Source organism: Euprymna scolopes, chromosome 4 (assembly GCF_053919585.1).
Source record: "Euprymna scolopes isolate OS-2025 chromosome 4, ASM5391958v1, whole genome shotgun sequence".
NCBI lineage: Eukaryota > Metazoa > Mollusca > Cephalopoda > Sepiida > Sepiolidae > Euprymna > Euprymna scolopes.
Genome location: NC_136485.1, coordinates 65,768,800 through 65,792,715, shown reverse-complemented (window position 1 = coordinate 65,792,715; position 23,916 = coordinate 65,768,800). Strand labels below are relative to the sequence as shown.

The following is a 23,916-nucleotide window of genomic DNA, read 5'->3' as shown; positions in this document are numbered from 1 at the left end:
AAATTCCCAATTTTCCTTATCCATCTGTGCACAAAGATCTGCTTATGTTAGTAAGTCTCTTGGAGCAGCATAAGTATGAATACTAACATATATAAAATATATATAATCCTAACTTTTATTTCATTGGCAACATTTTATTTTACATATAAAAAGCTACTTTAAATAGTAATACATTTGCTTTGGACAAAGTTATGATGATCTATTATAGTTTTCTCTCTTCCCTCTACCTCAACCTTTCCCTTTTTCTCTCCTTCTCTCCCTTTTATATTCTCCCTCTCCAGTTGATATGCCTAAAAACAATCAAACCAAAACCTTACTTCCTCAACTCCCTTTTGTGCCACACTGGAGATCTTTGTGAGTTAACTTGATTCTACAAGCATCTATCCATTGTTAGCAGAACGTCAACTCAAGATTCCTTATATCTCAAATATATCCACAAAGGCCTTGGAAACTTGCTTGTTGAAACAGATTTTTTCAGATAAGATGGCAACTAAGTAAATGTTTACATTAACTTTTAACAGGGCTAAAATTGAATTCTCAAAATTTCATCAAAATGCATAATAAATATTCATTATTTAAACCTTTATTTACGGTTCCAATTTCCATATCTAATTTTTGATTATATATTAGAATTTAATACTCTATTTTCTTTAATAATTTGAAAAAATGAAACCTAATTTGTGCAGATCTTACATTAATCTGCAAGTCTGTTATAATTTATCAAAAATAAGATTAAGGATTGATTACCTTAGGTTTTCATTTTTGTAGAATATCTAGAAAGTTCTGAATGCAAAGATTTGATTTGATATTCAGAATTTACTGAACATAAAACAAGGCTGCATAACAAATTGTTTTTTTTTTATTTTAAAGTATAGTGTGACCTAAAAAATGGCACTCGTAGAACCATTAATAAAATTCCCAATCTGTTTTTCTATGCGTGACTTGTCCCCCAAATTTCAGGCATGAATGTCCAACGGTCTTTATTTTATCGCTTTTCAGTGATATTCTTCAAATAAATATGCACTGTATTGGGGACTTGCATAATCCCCCCCCCCCCAAAAAAAAAAAAAATTAAGAAGAAATTCACTACCAAATAATGCAAAATAAGCTTTTGTTTATTTTTGTTAAAAGAAAAGAAATTACTTTTTAGTGTGCGCCAAGGTGGCAGTTATCCCTTTCTCTCACAAGAGAAGTTCTCCGTGCCTTTTATATTTCTTTAGCGGCTCCCAAAGGCTTGCAGAAATAAGTTTTTTAAATCGAGCCCTGATTGGTCAATTGCTAGAGCTTTATGCCCTTATTTTTGGCTAATTTTATTTCTGTCTCTTACTTCCCCTCTCACTTTCTTTCTCTTTTTCATGTTTTTTCTCTCTTCAAAAGATTTTTACTTTAAAGAACGACTTCCATCCCTTTACATACATATGCAGATGGAGTTTTTCTCTTGCTAACGGCCATGTTTTATTTTTTGTTTATTTCTTAAGAAAAAAGACTTTAAACATTTTTTTACATAAAAAATGTTAATTTTAACTGGATTTAATAAATTTTAAAGCAAAAATGAAGTTAAAACATATCAGTTAAGACATTCAATACAAAAAGATTATAGATTAACACTTTTCACCCCCAACTCCACCTCCAATCCTCTTAAAAAATGAGATTCTACTCTTTTAGGCGATTATGAAGGAACACCTTTCAAAAACTTGGTAAAAAGAAAAAAACTCTTAAAATTTATAGTGAGGATAAGTTTTTCTTAAGAATTTAATGTAAAATGACTCATTTTGGGTCCATTCTTAGGGCAATTTAACCAATTTTTTTTTTTGTTTTTCATAGAAGAAAAAAAAATGCAATTTTTGGGGAAGAGGTCTACTTTTTAGGTGATTAGGTATGATTTTTAAGTTTTTGTTTGGAGGGGGTGGACTACCACTCAAACTTAGGATTAGAAATAGTTAGAAGGGGCTTGCCACTCGGATTTAGGGTTAGTGATAGTAAAATTGATTACTATTTTTTTCTCTTTTTTTACTAAGCTTTCACCATGAAAAAGTCTCACCCTTCAAAAATCATACAAAATTTATTTCCCACAGCAAAAATATTTTTTGGTTAACTGCATGTGCTCCTGGCTGGGACCATGACTCCCAGCTTGGAAAATCATCTAAATTTCAGCCTTTTCTTGCCATTGTTCACTCACACTACTGATTATCTTTGAGATAGTCTCATAGATACTAATTTGAGAGATATATCCAGTGATGTCTAAACGGAAATCTTTTCATGTTAAATCAATGCTATCAACAGATCCACCTAGATACTATCCCCCTCCCCCAAATAAAGAGTTATAAACCGAAAATGTGGTAAAAATGATCATGTACATTAAAGCCATATCATAATAATCTGTTTTCTTTCCCTTAAAATTCTCGTACCTTATATTGATTTAAGCCATAATTAAATTATAAAGCAAACACATGCTTTTAAATTTTTTTAGATGAGGATTGATAGTTTATATTTGGATTATTCGGACTACTGCTCTCATCTTAAATGTTATTTTCATAAAGTTACTGTCGATGTAACCTCTGACCTTCTTCAGGTGTATCTTGTCAAACTCAGGGAATCTGTACAGAATTTCAAGCAGTACCCTTTATTTAATCCACGGGAGTAGTGTGTTCTTGTTCCATCAGCCATGACTAGATAATTTGTAATTGTATTTTTAAGTGTCGCCTGCACTGAGGATTGAACCTTCAATTTCCAGAAGAGTATAACTTACAATTGTATTTACCAAATATTTTATTCACTGCGCCACAGGTCCTTTTCTAGTATGAATTTTGGGAGCTTTAAATTTGTTTTTAGATGTGTAGTCTTACTACTTGTCACCATAGATTACTAATACATATATATATATATATATATATATATATATATATATAGATATATATATATGATGACAGCAAATTCGTTCTTCAATATTGCCATTCTTAATACAGGAGTGAGTCGCTTTAAATTTGTTTTTAGATGTGGAGTCTTACTACTTGTCACCATAGATTACTAATATATATATATAGCAAAATTCGTTCTTCAATATTGCCATTCTTAATACAGGAAGACAACTCAGCAGTGAGCCGCACAAAAGTGGCTTTTAAGCCCAGCCAAACTCGGGCATTTTTTGGCACAGCAGACATGAGTGCCACTAATAGCATGTTCTGGATGGTCACTTCTAAACCGTCTGTCTTGCACGTCTACCCGCAGTTGACACAAGATATTCTGGCAACGTAGGATTGTTTTATTGACGTTCATATCTGTATTAGCCTTCATTGAATGTTTGTTTGCCGTCTTAGACTACAGCCAGCCTTTCTGTTATCAAGATACACACGGATGGGAAAATGTGTATTCCATTAATCATTAATATCCAGTAATGTATTTATTTGCTTCCCCACCAAAGCAAATTAGGCACAAGGCCGTTTTTAATGTGGGGTAAAAACCAGCTCCCCTAAAAGTAGGCAAAAAGGGGGCACTCTGGTTATCAAAAATAATAATTGTCCCAGTATAGAGGGTTTCCCCTCTATTGACTGGGACAAATTACCTTAAGTGCAGCATCTGCAGAACAGATACTACACTCTGATCCCGGCCCGAAGGCCAACTCATATTTCATATCCAGTAATGTCTGTGCTTGAAGCTTTTTTATAGTGAGGAAAGACTTTGCACCGAGACAATCCCACTCTCTGAACAACTGCCACATTGAACCAAAAAGAAGAACAAGTCAACATCATTGGATGCGGCAGCCACTGCAGGTTTTATATCAGGGTTTTCCTTCTCCTTGAGAGGTTGCCTTCACCACCAGAGCATACTTCACATGCTGGTGGGTCATGTATGCCACAGCTGACAGGATCTAAGCTCCTATGGAGTTTTCTGTCAGGGTTACCTCATCCTTAGCCTTTGATCAAAAGAACCTTGGACCACAAGGCAGTGGAGGTCCAGTTATATGGTACAGAACACTCGCGATTCATCAGAGCCCCCATCAGTGGTCATGACGTGCATTTGGAGTTGATTTGTCTGGGAGAAACACAGTATGATGCTAAGTCATCAATGTGCTTTTAACACATGTCCACACAAGATAGCAGACATGATAGGAAGCTCAATGTTTGTCAAAAATAACAACAGAGCATATATAAAAGAATAATAGTATAGCTTATAGCTAGATTCCAAGATCCAAATATTAATTTTTCTTACTAAACAGCTCTTTCAGATTGTATAAATTTGGTACATTTTTTATAGGTCTGTTTCGTTATGCAGAAACAATCGATATTACTATGCCAAGTAGCACAAGAAAATTTGATATTGACATAATATTGATTGTTTCTGCATAACGAAACAGCTGAAAAAAAATGTACCAAAATTGTAATATGCTGAGAGCTGTTTGGTCAGAAAAATAAATATTTGGATCTTTGATTTCTGTGGAAATGTTTTTTTTTTTTTTTCAATTATATTTTACCTTTTATTCATACCAATCCTTAATTTATGAAGCTCAATGTAATTACAGAGCATATACAAATAAATGCAAAAGTCTGTATTCCAAATTTCATGTTGTTGACCATCTTGCAATTTATTCCTTTAAGTATGTTGACATTCACAATTCTTGACAGCAACTGTTTTGTAGTGCAAAACAATTCATGTAATTATTATATCAATCAATGAATCTATTCTTACCTTAACTCCTCAGAAAAAATAGCAACTATCAATCCATTAAAAGAAAATACAATGTATTTGGGCATGACTACAAAATCTGAAAAATGGAAGAGAAGTTGCAATTAGCTTTTATTCTGCAATTTATATATATATATATATATATATATATATATATATATATATATATATACATACACACACACATACACACACACATGGCACAATCATGTTGACACACCGGTTCTCGCCAGATCACCAAGGTTAAGCAACGTTGAGCCTGGCCAGTATCAAATGGGTGACCATTTGGGACGGCTAGATACTGTATGTACTATGCCAAGTCATAGAAATTTCCAGGTTGGTATCTGGGGGCGCATTAATTCACTGGGAGAGATGCACCCCCAGTCTTTAAGACGTGCATCTAGGAGAAGGTAACTCTGATGTAAAAACCTGCAATCTACTGTATAGTCTGTCCTGTGGCAGTCATCTGCACCGACAAAGGTTAGCAGTTATACCAAAAAGTGTGGTTGATTCTACACAAAGCCTTCACCACTATAAACAAATCCTGTGTGGATTTCCGAGCAACTTAGTTGTTGTGGCAGAAGCAGAGTTCATCATATATATCTATATTGTAACTTTATCTGTTATTTATAAGTAACTAGCGAGGGGTACCCGGCATTGCACGGGGTATGTGAAAAAAACCCGAAGCGTTGACGACGCGCAGTTGGAAAATAGTAAAGTGTTAAAAAAAACAAACAGGTGTGCGTTTTTGATTGACGTGACGGCGATAGGTATTCAGCAGTTACGATTTTGTGCGGGACAGTTTTGAATAAATCAGTTTGTTTGTTTTTAAAAAGCCGCTCCCTGTTTATTAGGAGGAGCGAAATGAAAGCTACAGTCTGATATGACGAAGTCGACATTGAACAAACGTTACTTCGCTCTCTTGAGACAACTGGCTTTCAGCCTGTGGTTAGAGTCGAGTTTCGCTTTTTTTATACCGAAAACCGAATGTAACACGGATAACTCTGAGATATTACAATTTATAGATGATATAAAAAGTTTTAAGAAGCGAGCAAGCGCTTCTCTGAAAGAAGCCTTTCGTGGACATCGAGGAAAAGCAAACATACATACACACATACATTTTCGCTTTTATATATATATATAGATGGTTCCCATATTGTGTTAAATTCTATGCATATTCTTACAATCAGAACACATTGATCATTTGAAAAAGAAATTTTTAATGGCTGCTGAAATGTACACATCAACAAAAAGAATCTTTATTTTCTGTTTTTAGCATTTCAGTTGATGCTTATAATTGCCTCCACAGTTTTGGAGTCTAACATCTTGCACTTTTTACAAAATTTCTCCTTTCTATTTGATTTAAGCAATATCTGTAGACAAAACAATTATATCAATTCAATAGATTTGAGCCATTTTTGTTAAGAAGTTAACATCACAAAATGAAAACTTTAAGTTCCTAGGTTCAGTTGTGTGCTCTGTCAGCACACCCATGAATTTGCTGATTGCAACCCATGCAAATGGATACGCCCCTCCCCTACCTTTTGCAAATGGGATCACTTGTTATGCATAGCGACCTGTGATATCTTAGACTAGGATTCTGGTGCCTGGAAAATTTTTCCACTTGAACTCTTACTTTGACTAGACGGGAAATCAAAGAGACCCGACCCTATCAATCAGCTGATCACGTTATGCCCCAAGTATCTATAAGTTCATCCCTAACCATATTATCCAATCTGATTTTTCAGAAAATCAAAACCTTATTTCTCTTAAAAAAAGATACTAGAAGAAGACGGCTGAAAGTTGATCATTTTGTGAACAAAGATTACCACCGATGTTCAGGATCACTATATTTTGGGAGTAGTAGTGCGTTTTGAGGATAATGAAAGTCGTCTCCTTCTAAAATTTCCTTCTAAGAGTATTCTAAGAACACTGTAACCCTTGCTTCTATTTTATCTTTTAGTTCTCACATTCCATGAGCAGTGTTTCTGACAAAGAGGGAAGGATTGTTGTTTTTGGGTCGAATCTATCCATCTAACACCTATTATTGGCTAGTTTTTGATTTTTAAGGAGTTTTTTTTATAGCTTCTATATCAAGTGGCTTCATGCCTTGTCTGGAGCGATTTAAAAAAAAGATTTTAGAAGCAATGTATTCTAAAAAATATAAATATTACTACTACTACTATACTACTACTACTATTATTACTACCCATAGAAAACTTTATACAGCATTAACCCATGGATGGTTGATATGCTGTAAACCAAACTTCAGTTTTCTAATTTCTTTTTTCAATAAATGTTTTTTTATGTTTTAAAATATTTTAAGTTGAGGATTTTTTTTTTTTTTTTACATGGTAGTCACCACTTATCAAGGCCCGGAAACCACTCGGGGATAAGGGTTATTGTGTGTACAGTAATCAATGGGATAATATCGTAGTAATTGTTAGTAATGGAGATTTGATAAAGTGTCATACTTAAGGAGGCGGTTCATCAGGAATTTGTTTATGTTGGACTTAAAGACATCCAAGTTGTAGTCAGGTGGGAAACAGGCAAACGGAAGAGAGTTCCACAGTCGTGCACTTCTAAGAAAGAAGCTTTGTTCATGGAATCTACGTTTGGATTTAGGCACAGATAAAGAGTGGGGAAAATTTTTGACAGTGGTTTCAGCTAAATGGGTGTTTTTCGTAAAAGATTGGCGGGGGGGGCAGAGTTTGGAGCTCAGACGAGCACACTTGCCATGAAAATAACAATAAAACAAAGACAGGCTCGCAAGGCTTGCAACATCTCTTCTGTGGAAGAGAGGTTGCAGGGAAGAGAAAAGAGCATCCCCCACTAAGTTACGAAGTCTATTTTGTACTCTGTCAAGGCAGGATAGGCTGTTTTTAGTAGCTCCTGCCCAAATATGGCAGCAGTACTCCATCCTTGGACGTACTTGGCTTTTATAGAGATAGAGAATTGCATCAGCAGTGAGACTGGAGCGATAGAAGGATCCCACCACTTTTCCAGCGACCTTGGCAACAAACTTGATGTACGTGTTCCATTTCAGATCATTTCAGATTTCAGAAGCTTGTCAAAAGATGGAGCCTCCCCAAGACGAGATTTCAATTGATGCCAGATGGGATCAGAGCATTGATGATGTAAAAATAGAAGCTTGGTTTTAGATGCATTAAAAGTAACCACCTCTTCCCCCATTGTACCTCGCGCTCAAGATCAGAGGAGGGAGAATCAGAGAACTTTGTCATTTACAGCTTTTGGTGTGTTGCCATGGATGGTCGTATCATCAGCATAGATGTCAACAAATGATTTAAGTATGTGTTTTGGGAGATCATTGATGTAGATCAGGAAGAGAGTTGGGCCCAGGATGGACCCCTGAGGAACTCCAGCATTAATACTGTGGGCCTCTGATTTCTGCCCATCAACCACTACTCTTATGAGCCTATCAGAGAGAAATGATTTAATAATTGAGAAAACATTTTTAGTGATTTCGTAGCTGGAAATCTTGTGAAGTAGGCCTTTATGCCATACCTTATCAAACAAAGGCCTTTGATATGTCGAGCAATTGCCCTAGAAATTAAGCCTTTGTCAAGAGATTCACTAATCCTATGAGATATAACCTTTTTCAGCACATCTGGTTTGATATAAAGGTTGTTTCATTTAAGGGATTGGCATTCTGCTTTTTGCTTGGAAATTTACTTTTAACTATTTGGTGCTTGTCCAGAATTCTCTGTATAATAAAAAACAAAAATAAAGAAAAATCTGTGTGATGTACATATCCATGACAAAATGAAAATAGTATATTCCAAAAATCATGTAAATTTATCAAGTAGTTTTATTTAAAATTAAGAAAATAAAATTTTGTGGCTAAGCAAACAGCGACATATCATGACACCATCTTGAAAACCGGCTGAAAACAAGGGAAAAACTTTAAATAATTAACTTTGCAAGATTTTAGAAAGCCATTCTTAACATGGAAACATTGGAAAAACTCAAATTTGCTTAAAAATGATTTTCTTTATAAAAATATTTGATGAATTTATGTGATTTTTGAGATATGATGTTTTCTTTTAATTACAGGTACCTATGCCATACAAATTTTTCTTTTTGTTTCCAATATAAGGGGAATTCTGGACAATAACCAACATTTTTTAATTACTATTATTTAGTGGAAATTAAACTTCTTTTATTTTTAATGCAGAAAAAGACACAACTAAGAAAAGCCAAAATTATTACTGGGAAATCGTTTTAAAATCAACTTTGTAACCTAGTAGATAATGCCCTTTGTTCTTCTCTGCAAAACTTCTTTCCTAAAACTGCCCACCTATGGAACTCTGTTCTGCTGGTCTGCTTTCCCACTGACTACAGTATTGTTTCCAAGTTTAATGTAAACAAGTTCTTACTAAATCGTCCTCTTAAATAATCTAATTATACTAAATTTCCACTACTAAGAATTACTACACTATTGTTCCAATAACTATCGTCCAGGGAGTCAGAGTTGGATTTCTAAAAGTACTAGCAGTCAGTGTTGGAATTTTTTATCCGACTCTGACTCCTTATGTCCAAGAAATTTATTTTTTACGTGGTTTTCCTTTTTGGTTTTACCAGTTGCACAATTTAGCAGTTTTTGTATAATTTTGCTTTTATTTTTGGAGATATATCATATTTTGTACTGTACTGCAATGATTCTACTTCAACATATTTCGATCCATCGGATCATCCAAATCCTGTCTGGACAGCTGTTTTTGTTTTGGTTGTGACGTCACACTGGATCAATGAAAATTCTTCTTTGAGTGAGATCATTGGGGATTACATCGGATAACAATCGGATTGTAATTCGAAAGTTATCCAGTTCCTGAATCAAATGGAATTTTGCAATTAGATTTATCCGGGATAAATCCAGAATTACAATTTTATTAAAAAAAAAAAAAAAAAAAAAAAAAAACGGGCCTAGAAGTGACCCATGCTACTATAACCCTTTATAGCTTTTTTCTGTTTTTCATTTGATCCTCTTTCCATAAAGGCAATATTATCTTTTAAAAAAATTTCTTCTCTCTATAATATGTCTTTACACCCCTCTTCTGATGAGAAGCATTTGGCTTCGAAATGCCATTGCCTAAAGAGGTTTCCCTATCTCTAAATATTGTGTTCCCTTTTGAACTGATAGCATAATAAAATTTCATTGTAAATTTTTTTATCCTTTTGTTATCTTAACTTATACGCTTAAGTAACTTTATAGAATATGTGAGTATATTTATCATGCCGGTGAATGTTAAGCGTAAAAAATAATATACATGAAAAGTATTTATAAAATGCTTGCTGAATAGAAATCTCAATAAAATATATTTCAGAATTTGAAAACACGATAGATTAAAAAATATAAGCAATAACAAAATGTTGGAAATTTAGTTGCCAATTCAATAGTTTCTTGATTTTTTTTTTTTTTTTTTTTTTTTTGTGTGCTGAAATTGTTAATTTGACTGCAAATTTATTTCAACCTTGTCTCTACAGTTGATGCAGCTCAGGAGTGGGGACCATTTTTTAAGATTAGTTTGTTCTCACATTTGAAGGTACTTAGCACATGTTTAACTTCTCCTACACATGCGTTTCATGTCACACCTATACACTATACACATGTTTAATGTCATACCTTTATTATCATACACACCCACACACGTTTATTCTCACCCCCCACACCTTTACTTTCACCTCTCCCCCACATACGTTTACTCTCACACACACTCACATACGTTTACCCCCCCACGTCGATTCTCACCCACCCACACGTCGATTCCCCCACCCACACATCGATTCTCACACAACCCCACACAGTCTATTCTAACCCCCACACACCTTTATTCTCACACACCTCTACTCTCACCCACCCACCTTTATCCTCACACCCCCCCATTCGCACACCTCCACACGCATTTATGCTCACACACCCCCACACGCATTTATGCTCACACACCCCACACACGTTTATAGTCATACACCCCCATTCTCACCCACTCGTCCCACATCCACACACGTTTATTTTCACATACCCACATGCATTTAATACTTCATACACTCACACGGTTAATCTCTCACATCCATACACGCATTTATTCTCACACACCCACACACACACACACACATTTATCTCACACACCCACATGCGTGTTTCATGTAACGCACCCAAACACACATTTGATTTTTCCTACTCACACATATCTTACTCTCACATCCCCCCCCCCACACACATTAACTTCACTCACTCATGTTTAATCTCACACAAACTCTGTATTAAACCATGGCTTTAAAATTTAAAAAATTTAAACCCAGCTTTAAGATGTAGCTATTTCTAAGTTGCATCTACTTCATTATTCTAAGAGGAAGAGTCAGGTGTAATTTCGAAAACTCATTAATTTTTTAACCTGCATTTGACAAGCTGAACTATAAAGTGCCCCCCCTCCTCCTCATTTTAAACAAGCCTTGACCTTGTTGATGGACGCAAATAAATTTTGTGAATGTTTTTTTTGTTTCCCATGTAGATCTTTAGTGGAAAAAATAAGATGAGACTAGAACCATGAGTTGAATGAGCTTTTCTCTTTAAAAGAAAAAATAGATGTGGAAATTGCTTTTCACACGAAAGTATTATCACTATAATTTATTTTTATCATGCAATTTAAATGTTGATTTTTGTCTCAAAGAAATATCTTTTATAAGCTAAAAATGAATGGAAGAAGCCATTTATTTTTTTCATTTTTGAAAAAAAGTATGAGCTTAAAAGAAAAAAGGTTTCCAATTTTTACAAAAAGATGCTGATTGCATTTTAAGTATTTTTGAACAGCTCTAGTCTGGCAAAAAAAAAAACAAAAACAAAAACAAAAAAAACTTATTTAAATTTTTTTTCCAGAACGAAATTATGTTTTCACTTTAAAATTAGGCAGGGATATTCTTGAATTCCTTTTTTTTTTTTTTTTTTCATGTTATGTAAAAGACTATTTGTATAATTTTCTCATATTTTGTGTAAGTGATGCTGGTTACAAAATTAAAAAAAAATTCCCCTAAAATTATCTGCTTTCACATCAACTTAAGAAAAATACCATTAAAAATACCATTAAAAATACAGAATAAAATTATATATTCAATTGACTCCTTTAACATTAAAAAAGGCTCACTATTCTTGAAAACTGTTTACTAATTTGTGTTTTTGGGTTGAGGATTGATGCTTTGTATTATTTGGATTACTATTTTTATGCAAGCGATTGGGGTCCGCTTGTGAATTTGATATTCACATGAAACTTCTTCCTTGGGAGGAAGTTGGTTCAATCCACTTAGTGTGAATGCTATTTTGGTATCTTTAAATTCTTCCGGTACAATAATGCATGTTAGTGAAAAGAAAATCTGTAAAGACAATTTATTAAAAATCAATTTATTGGATAATGATTTTCTCAGTAATCGTGACAGCAATAAATAAAATCAATAAAACTCATCTCAATGCTAAATCCCACCCCCACACTGTAGAGATCCTTAGATGTAAAAGATCTTTTTACTCCAATAGTTTCTTCCCCAGAACCGCTAGACTCTGGAATTCCATTCCAGGTCCCTGCTTCCCCAACAATACTGACGTGCAGAAGTTCAAGTGTAACGTGAACCGACACCTTGCTGCCCAAATCCCTACATAGTACCCCAGTAGTTGTTGCCCCTGACAGTAGCCCCCTACACCAAAGTGGCAATTTGCCTTGTTTGGGGTGAAAATGTAATAAAAAAAAAAAAAAAAAAATGTTACCGATTTTGTCACATTCTGATGCATCTGTCAAAAGTTTTTGCAAGACACAGACACACATTTTGCCCAGGTGTTTGGAGGTGTGTGTTGAGAAATAAAAAAAGTTGTAGTAGGCAGACAGGCTCGAACCCAAAGTCTTGACTCGAAGCTGGAAAAGAAAGTAAAAGAAACCGTGTCATTTTACCGCTCGGCCACGAAGAGAAAGGATTGAAAAACATTCTAATTTAGCGATCAAAAAGTTGACATGCAGAAAGTAAAGTGAATAAGTTGATGCAGGCTAAGGAATGAAATCTCGCACTTAAGTTTGGCTGTAAGCCAGTTAAGCTTTCAGCTCTTCCCCCCCCCCCCCCCAAGAGGCATGGTCTTAATGAAGAGCAATTTTTTGATATGGAGTGCATTCCCCGCAGTGATCAAAGCTGATTGCCTTCAACACCTGCTGGCCACGAAGGCCAACAAATTATTTATTTATTTTTTTTCCTCTAATCAGTTTTGCTTTTAAAAACACCAACAAACACTTGACAGAATGGAATAGTGCAAATTTAATAAAAGTCGATCAAAATAAATCTAGAGACGACGTCCCTTTGCAAATCGTAGATATTATAATCTAGGGAGTATATAAAATCGTCTAAGACATAGTAATTCCCCAGAGACCCCCCCCCCGAAAAAAGCCTTTGCTGGACATACAAAAACGCATGCGGACGTTTTGTCTTTTCTATATATCGATAACAACATTAACCATGATCATCATTAGTAATTTAATGATAGTTAAAAAGATAGAGGTTGTATTATCCAGTTCAGTGTTTGCGCTCAGCCATGCGCACATATTAAAATTAATAGAAATCCACAGTTTATCTTCGAGAACTAGAGACTGCACGAAAATACTATCATGGTTAGTAAGGCAAAAAAAGTATTGTTTAAAGCAACTTGATGAAGTCTTTGGTATAAGCCGATAATTAGAAATTTTAAATGAATATTTATTTTAAAATAAAAACACTGCACGAGTCTGATCTTTTAATCATCATATTTTGAATTCAATCAATTTTATATATATATACAATTAGTGTTTATATCTAATTAATAACTTCAGAAAATTAGTCTATAATCTTAGATATAAACACTAATTGTATGTATATATATATATATATATATTCCTTGTAATAGTCAAAAATGGCTTCGTTATAGGGTTCGAATATATATTAGTGTTGGGACGACCAGGAATCAGAAAAAAACAGAACTTTTAAGGGAATCAGACTCTATTGAAATCGGAAAAATTAGTACCTATTTTCCAATTCTAAACACAATTCTTTTAATGTCTTTTTTATTAAATTTTGTTAAAAGCAAAATTTCCACCGCTGGTAGTAATACTAAAATAATAAATATTTATTGAGTTTTAACTAATAGTAAAACTAAAATCTAAAGATCATTCCTTACAAGTGTATTTTTTAAGCTTGAAAAAATATCTGCACATTTAACATGTGTTTTTACAATAATTGGGGAAAAATAACTACTTGATAGTTTAATATTTAGAGATTTATAAAGAATCGGAATCAGTAATTGCATTAGAACCAGGAAAATAATAGAATCGCCTCATCATTAATATATATATATATATATATATATATATATATATATATATATATTATAACTAAATGAGTGTGTATAACTGTCAAATATGTCCATATACCATACATTAAGGAAGTGGAAATAATTGGTACGTTGGGTCTCACAGACGTTGTCCACCACTGATATTGAAAATAATACGACCCTTAAAAACATGATTTAGCAATAAGTGCGTTTTTATCCAATATTTATTCACTATATTTTTTCCTTTAAACAAATTTAAAAAGATGAGAACATGTAATTTTTATGATTTTTCTTTTTAACATAAAATTGATGTTACATATTTAATTTTTCAGTATATTTATGGATGCCTGCAGAAAAATATTATACCCAGTGTGTTTTTGGTTACTCGGTCAGAAATAAGTAGTAAGTATAACAATTCCATAATTTATTTGTAACAAGGTTTTGATTGAGCATTTCTATATAATTTATTTGTAATAAGGTTTTGATTGGGCATTTCTGTATAATTTATTTGTAAGAAGTTTTTTGATTGGCCATTTCTTCATAATCTATTTGGAATAAGTTTTCTACAAACAATACACTCTACTCTTTATTGTTACTAAAATGTCCAGTGAATGATTCATGAAAAAAAAAGTTTAAAAAATATATTAAATAATGAATTTATGTTGGTTGCTGAGGAGATAAAATGTAAAATAATAATAATCATGAAAAAGAAATAATTTAAATCTCAGAAATTAATAAAGAATTTGTGTGGATAGAATATTAAAAACAATTAAGAAAATTGAATAATAATAATAATAATAAAATAAAGATAATACCATAAAAATTATTGAAAACAACATTATTTACAATACAATATATTTTTTTTGGTTCTTGTCCAGAATTTTCCCTATGTTAAAATAACAAAAAATGAAGCAAAATCTGTATGATGTACCTACCCATGACAAAACAAAAATACCATATTCTAAAAAAACGAATTTCATAAGTAACTGAAGAGTGGCTGTCCCCCATCTTAAAAACAATCTTGAATAAAAAAAAAACGGAGATAACTAAACAATAATTTATACTTACTAGATTTTATTTTGTAATGCCTACAAATTTCCATTAATTGCTTAAAAATGAGTTTCTTTATAAAATGTAAAACTATTAATCAGTTTAGGTGATTTTTGAAAGATGGTATTTTCGTTTTGTTACAGGTACGTACCTACAGATTTTTCTTTATTTTTGATTTTCAATATAGGGGGTAATTCTGGACAAGAATTTATATTTGTTTTACATTAGTTAACTATAAAAATTATAGACTAATTTTCTGAAGTTATTAATTAGATGTTAACACTAATTGCATCTGCATATTTGTTTATCTATGCGTGAAGAATAAAAGTAATTTTTAGTGTTTTTTAACCAAAAATTAATACTCCGGATTAAAATATATATATTAGTGATGGGATGATTCCAATATTTTTTCTGATACCGATACAATTACAGATTCCGACTCTTTATAAATCTCTAAATATTTTACTATAAAGTTGTTATTTTGTCCCGATTACTGTAAAACACTTCTTAAATGTGCTTGTATTTTCTTAAATGTAAAACTACTTGTGAGAGTGTGATCTAAAGATTAAAGTCTTACTGGAAGTTTAAATTAATAAATATTTATTTTATTATTACTACAAGCAATGGAAGATATTTTATAAAAACAAAATAAAATTAAAGGAATTGATTTTGGCATTTATTTTATTACTACAAGCAATGGAAGATATTTTATAAAAACAAAATAAAATTAAAGGAATTGATTTTGGCATTTATTTTATTACTACAAGCAATGGAAGATATTTTATAAAAACAAAATAAAATTAAAGGAATTGATTTTGGTATTGGAAAATAGGCTCAAATTTTTCCGATTCCGATGTCAATTCCCCAAAAAGCTCCGATTGTTGTGATTCTCGATTCCGATTAATCATCCCAACACTAATATATATATATATATATATATATATATATATATATATATATATATATATATTGTGACGTAACTCATAAATGGATTATGTAATTGATTGAAAAATTTAATTTCGGGCCAGCGAGAAAAGTATCGTTTTTTTTTGTTGTTATTTTATTATTTTTACCAAAGGCAAATGAACATAGTTTCAAAGAGAGAGAGAGAAAAAGACAATGGGAGAAGGAGAAAGAGGTGAAAAAAGCCTTTTGACACGCAAGCTAGCGAGATGACCGGGTCATTTGACCAGAAACCCATCGATGCGGGTTGCTAGGCAACAAAGAATAAAGGAAAGAAAGGGCTAATAAACATACTGAAAAGAGGAAGAGAGAGAGAGAGAGAGAGAAAGAGAAAGAAAGACCTTTTGGTTCAGGACGCAGACTTTTGGCCGGCGCGCCATGGTGTGCGCACGTGGAAAATTTTCCATCGTGTCACCCAGCAACAGATGAACGAAGATTTGGATACCCCTCCCCCTCACCAACAGCTAAAGAAATGAAGTAATGTCTGGGAGGAACTCCATATCAACGGCGAGAGAAAAGAAATAATGCTTGGGAGAACAAGCTGGCATTGTCGGAATACCGACTGTTAATTTCACGAACACAGGAGATGTGATATTCCGAGAATAACCCAAAATATTGGATGGATACGATAAAAAAACACCGCATGCTGTGAACTATTGCCCGAAGCAAATAAAATGAAGGTTAAAGTCCACTTTAAAAGTTAATAGAAAAACAAAGGAGAAAAGAAACATACCCTCCCCCCCCCCAAAAAAAAAAAAAAAAAACGTGAGTTACCTTTCTCTCATATATTTAAGTCAAAGAGTTCGTATTGCCATTATTTCGTTTTGACTGATATAATGTTTTTGTATTGATGTATTTCTCACTGGCATCCTTCGAATAGTATGTAAAGATACCCCTCCCCATCTTTATAATTTGTTCTTTTTTTTATTTTCACTTAATTACATTATTCCTCCTCTACCATAGTTAGTCCGTTGTTTTATAATAAAATTTAATTTCGAAAATGTTACCATTGAGTGTCGTGTTTTCTGTTATTTTCATACGCTGTTCGTCATCTATTATATATTTCTGGTTTCGAAAGAGTCTCCCCATATTTTTATTTCAGCGAAGTGTACCGAACCCAGGGCCTACATGTTTTGATGTGCATTGTATTTCATGAATGTCTTATAATATTTTTTTTTTTTTTTGCTACGAACTCACGAATGTGTTGTTATTATTGTCTATTTGTATTAATAATAATGGAATTCGTAATAAAATATATATATATATTGACCCTTACTGATTTGTTCTAAAAATAGATTTAGAAAGATGACTCTATCTGCTCCTTCTCCCCCTTTCTTTCTCGCCTTTCCATCAACTATGTATATTTCTCTTTCTCTCCTCTCCTTTCGATTTTTGAATAATCTTATTTAAAACTTCCAGTTTCACACTTTCCATTTCCTTGATCTGTTATTAAAAAAAAAAGTTGCTTTTTTTTTTCTCAACAATCTGATGCGTTTTCATTTTACCCTGGACATTTCTATTTATATTTTTGTTTCCTTATCGATTACAATTGGATTTCCAACAGACCCACTTTATCATATCCTTTTTCTTCCTTTTTCCCATTTCTTGCTTTCCCAATCTCTTTGAATGCCTACAAACTATCTAAAAACGGTTAAATGATTTTTTTATGCAAATATAAATTTTATCTTGTTTGTTTTCTGTGATGTATTAACCTGCAAAATTTATTGTATATTTTGCAAACTTCTTCTCTCTGATGAGAAGTGCATTCTTCAAAACTCTGTCAAATAATGTTTTTCTTGTTTTATTTGTACTCTTTGTCGAATAATTAAAATTTTGTGTACCTTCCTTACAGGTTTATAAAGGTTTTTTGAAAATTTAAATAAATTTTCAATATCAAGATTTTTATATTATATATATATACATACATAGGTTGTATCGATTGGTTTCCTAGATGTAAATCCAATGATACTCACATGATCATTAAAGAGTGCTCAATGCAAGATAGAATTAGTATAGTATATGATCTGCTAATTATACAAACATTATTGATTGCATATGTGCATTTTTTATGTTCAAGTAATGATTATCAATATTATAACTATTGCTTACTATTGTGGTTAAAGAGAAATATAAATCAATAACAATTGTACAGAGATGTACAAAATACTTTTAAAATTTTTCTGGTACAGGATAACTTCCCCCCTCCCCTTCTCCCATTAATAGTTTATGCCTGATTTGCCTCCCAATTCTATTCATGAATTTCCAAAATTCTTAGTTTTATTGTTGTTCATTGTTTAAGGCTTTGTCCTGATTTGGGCTGTGGTGGGCGTTTTTGATTCAGGAATAGTCTGAGGATTGTTCTGATAAACATTATCTTTGAGATAATTTTCAGATAAAAAATCTGGAGGGTTATGGTCTGGTGATTGTCAGGCATCTTCAGGATTACATCTGATAAGATGATCACCACTGTTGGATATTTATGAATAAAACTTAGGGGACAAGTCAGGCATAGGTTGAAGTTTATTTGCACAAGAAATAGTTGGATTGCAGAAAGGGTTGTGAATTTGATTGAGTATTTCATGAATGCCAATTTTTATTTTATAGGTTATCCCCACCCCCGAAAAAAAAACAAACAAAAAAAAAACAACAACAACAAACAAATAAAATAAACAGACAAACCAGAACAATTTATTCCAGAGTTGTTTCCCAAGGTTCATGTACGAATCTCCAAAAAAAAATTGAAGTTTATTTGTATCAAATGCAATTGGGTTTCAAAAAAATTGTTATTTTATAAATTATCATTAATGAATGATTCCATTTTTTTTTTTTTTTTTTTTTTTAGGAAGGCGGGTGGGGGGTGTATATTACTAAGATTATTCAGATAAAAATAAATCTGCTTTTGTTGTTGTCATTTGTGTGAAACTAGATCAGTATCTCATAAAAGAATAATATATTTCTTTTTTTTTTTTTTTTTTTGCCTGTTTGATTTGTTAGAATTTCCTGTTCTGCATTTTGATTGATCAATAACATGGATCATTTTTATCCCATTTTATTTTGAAAGAACTTTTAAAAAAAAATAAAGGATTCATTGTTTTTATCCCTTTTTATCTTTTCACACAGTAACAACTTTTCAATCATTTACAATTTTATTTTCTGTTAATTTTTGTATCTTAATCTTTAATTTACACTTTAACATTGTTTTTGCTTTAAACTTTCCCTTTTATAAATATTTAATTGTTAAATGTAAAATGTTTAAATATCATGATAATTTATTACTTTTATACTATAGAATTGTTCTTAAATCATCATCCTGGTGCAACCAGACCAGGCTGTGAAAGATGATTCCCTGACATAAATGCACCTTCATTAACACCTTTCTGTTTTTATTTTTTCCTTTTTAATTTTTGCACAAGTAAAGCGTGTTCTGCAAAGCCCAAAACAAAAACAACAGCCCCGTCCATCCTTTTTCCACCCCCCCCCTCTTCCCTACTGGCTTCCTAACTTAAAACATACCAACCAAAGTAATAAAAACAACCAAACTAAAATCCATGAATAAATATTTAAAGAAACAAACAAGTTGAGGCATAAAGTTTTTCCAATCGATCAGTTTTCACTAGACCTCGTCGGCAGGGCATCAGAATATGCCAACTGCCCCCCTGCAGAAAGTAAAAGTCCCTCAATGGGGCTACCTGTTGGCCGTAGGCAGCAAAATAAATGGCAAAACTACTGGAATGATTTCCCAAACAAAAAACTACAAAATCATGCCAAAAATAACAAAACAGGAAAATCAAAAAACGTACAGCAGAAAACAATCTCATCCTAACTAGACTGGAAATAGGTCATATACACCTAACACATTACGACCTCCTGAAAGGAGAAACACAACCTCAATGTATTCCCTGCGAAACACCACTTACTATAAGTCACCTACTAACCGGATGCATAGACCTCTTACAAATTAGGGAAATACACTACAAAGAAATAGATCTGAAGAAAATCTTCGAAAAGAACAACACCAGAAAAATCCTATCCTACATCAAAGAAATAGGATTCTTCCAAAGAATATACCCCCCCCCCCAAAAAAAAAACTCTTTAATACAATACACAAGAGTACAATAATATTAATGGAATAACTGAATTCTTGATGTGCCATCACAATTTGAACAAATACAAAAGTAACCCATCAACGCAATAAAACAAAACTCGTAATTTAAAAACATAAATTTTATAACAAAAATTACTCTAACTTCTCTAATATCTATACACCAATCCCACTGAAAAAAAACGTAAACAATTTTCAGCAGGAAATGACCTAAAAAAGCTTGCATTGCTGTAAAACCCAACCAAACAAGCAATAAAATCATCATCAACAGCTTACATGCTGGCATGTGTTTGACAGCTTTTAGAAATTGAATTCTAAACTAATCTATCTCTAGTCAGGACTTTATCATTCTTTCAAGTTCATTCGTATCATTTCCTCCTATGTTTTCCTTGACCTTCCCCTGTTAACTGACACTGCAACCTCTACTAACCCAAGAAGTCTCAGACATTCATTCAATGTAGATATAACATGAAAATCTACATCTTACTCTGATCATTTCTCTCCATGCAACATATGTCCTCAACCCTAATTGACCAGGTTTCGCTTTCATACATCATCACACTGCATTCACATGCCTGACAGATTCTTAGCATCTTTAATAACTCTGAAAAAAAAACCAAACAAATTACATCTTTCACAATTGATTATAAACTGTACAAGTTCTGCCATATACACTTGCATTAATATGATTGGGGAAAAGGTATGAATTGATGCATCTCTTCTCCAGTTATGGCGTGAATAGTATGGTAGATCACATTCTCAACTAGTTTAGTAAGGAAACTTTGAAAACAACTTTCTATGCTGATCCTGGCATTGTTTCTAGTTTATCTGGACTTCTCCTTGCACGTAAATTCTAGTAATGCCGATTTAGGCAAAGTGCTGTTGGAGATTCTGTAACCCTTGCTTCACTAATAACCTCTCACATAGGCACTCTTTACAGGTGTATCCATTATCTTTGGAGACTGAGGTAACAAGAAAATTTCTTAGCCCACTGAAAGAGGGATAAAGAAAGACCTAGTCAGAGATAGGTTACTTTGGAAGCTAATTTCTTAAAGCCATTCAATGAATATGAAATAGATGTTAAGCCTATTTGCCAATTTCTTAAGGCCATCATATGCATACAAAACGGACGTTAAGCGAAATATGAGGATGAGGATGGAGAAAGCTTTTAAGATCGTTAAAATGAAGTTTTAAGAATCGCTGTTACACTGTATTAGTGAAAATATATCCTTCACCATTGAAATAATCTCACTTGTTGAATACTGGCGTTTTGTGTTGGACGAAAAAAAGAATCTGTCAAATTCAATAATACAGAAAGAAAAACATAATAAACTGATGTCTGTTTATCGTTTTGTTGAAGTCGATAATCATTGGTTTTAGATTTGCTTGAGACAGAACTGAGAGAACATAAATGTTTATGCAATTTTGACTTTTTGAGATGAGATGTGAATGCTTGTGGTATGTTGATTAATTGGACTATTATTCTCAACTTGGGTGTTATTAGCACAACGTTTCGGTTGCTGAATTCTGCGACCTTCTTCGGGTGTTGAAAACGGGCTTCTTTTTTTCTACTAAGGAAAATCACTGAAAAAGAAAACCTGACATATGCCAACCCAAGAAAGGTAACTTCACAAAAACAAAAAAAAACAAACAAACTATTCTTTCCTTGGAGCCCCCCACCCCGCATTGTGTTTTTTTTTTTTTTTTTTTTTTAAATACGCATGGGTATTGATCCTATGTTTTCGTAAAACATTTTTTCACTAATATTACCAATTAGTACAGATATCCCGAAAATTTGAGTCATAGGAAAGCCTTTAAAAAATATCTTAGTGACCCCTGAAGATTGAACCTTCTTGATGATCTACGGACCCACCCTCAAACCCACGGTTTGAATTCTTGTAATGCAGAACCGACCCTCTTTTCCTTAGTAAATAAAGAGAAGCAGTTTTCAACTATCAAAGAAGGTCGCAGGTTACAGCGACCGAAACGTTGTGCTAATAACACCCAAGATAAGAATAATAGTCAGATTAATCAACATAACACACACATAAATATCTGTTTGAGCTTCCTTGTAGTCATGGAGAAAAGAGACTGATTCCATTTTTTTTCCTATCATTTCTCCTCATGCATATTGTTTGTGTCCTTATTTAGTTGCTTCCCCATGAGGGCAGAGTTAGACACAAGGTAGGTTTTTAAAGTGGAATAAAAATACAGCTCTCTAAAAAGAAGTACCCAGGATAGGGTAAAAAAAAAAAAACCCTGCTAAGAAAGGATCCTGTACTAGAAGTATATAAAAAATGGTTTCACCTTTCATTAATAAGATATTGCAACATTATAAAACATGTGTGAGCACTCAATTATGCTTCTTTCAGAATGGCAAGGAATAAAATATAAACGGACAAAAAAACAAACCACAAAATCCAATATCATTGAATAGAATTGTGGTGTTATGAATACAGCATTGTTTACCAGGTTGGTAAACAGCATTCTACTTCAGTGTCATTTTGTGTCTCAAATGCATTAAAATTACAACAATAAATATCTTTAAACTCAAACTCAAGATACTAGATAGAGTAATTAAAAACAAGAAAATTTATGATGAAAATAAAAATTTGATAAATTTCAATATTAGTCCATCAAAAATTCAGACAAGGAATTATAATAAAGAAAAATCCTTGATGCATGGGTTTTCAAAGATACTCTTTTCTTCAGAGGATGAACATTAGTAAAAAAATGTATCATTGGTTTAGTATAAATTTGCAAATATTTGAAAATGTTAAATATTTTTTTAAATATTTTTAAATTTATGCTAATCAGTGATACAATTGTTTTCTGTTTATACACTACAGAACAGGTAAAATTAATTCCCTCTAACAATAGTTATCTATAATATAAATCTCAATCGTTGCTTTGTGTGAATGAATGAATGAATGAATGAATGAATGTATGTATGTCTGCCAAAAAATTTTTACACACGCAACGGATCCTGTCCAGATTTGTATCATTTTGACGCTTGATCTTTTGGACGACAAATATGGAAAAATTGCCCAAAAACATTAATTCCTTCATCCTCAACTGGGCAGTTTTCTACAAGGAGGGGTCGGTTTTTGCATCACCATTTTTGCAAGTCATCGTCTTTTTGATTGACTACGCTTAATTTCAATGTTTGGAATTTGCAGTTGTGCAATGGAGACATCGGCTAAGACGTCACATTATTTTAACCTTTTTTTCTCCTTCGCATTACGGGTTCGAGCCTGCCTGCTTACTGTTGTTTTGGTTCCCCCCTTTATCATGGGTTCCTTATAACACCACCTACACACACCCGGGCAATGCTGGGCACCCCTGATAGTTTATTTATATTTCTCTTTATAAATATTAAAATCATGTTTTCTAATGTTTCTATTTACAATACCTCCCCATGGGACAGAGTTAGACACCAGGGTCGTTTTTTAACGTGGAGAAAAGGAACAAAAAATAAAAATTGTCTCAGTCGTGAAGGATTTCTCCTCCACTAACAAGAGAACAAGAAATTGAAGTGTAGCATCTGAAGAACAGATACTACACTTTGATTTTGTACTGAACAGGTAAAATTAATTCCCTCTAACAAAACAGTTATTATTTATATTTCTCCTTAAAGATTAAAATCATTATAATCATCATATTGTATGAATCTGAAAATTCAGTTGTTGCCATTGGTTTCCTTGAAATATTTTAGTCAGGATTATTTCTAGAAAGACATAATATTTACGAGAGGGACCATGTTAAA

At 32.8% G+C, this 23,916-nt stretch overlaps 1 protein-coding gene across 3 annotated transcripts in view; it reads left to right on the top strand.

Moving 5' to 3' along the window:
- The window catches only part of LOC145268053 (phosphatidylinositol 4,5-bisphosphate 3-kinase catalytic subunit beta isoform-like), a 420,372-nt gene that overhangs the window by 212,857 nt on the left and 183,599 nt on the right, over positions 1–23,916 (top strand). For all 3 annotated transcript variants that reach the window (XM_080123347.1, XM_080123348.1, XM_080123349.1), the window contains one exon: positions 14,368–14,437. In XM_080123347.1, coding sequence (XP_079979473.1) covers positions 14,368–14,437 — 70 coding nt within the window. The remainder of the gene's footprint in view (positions 1–14,367; positions 14,438–23,916) is intronic.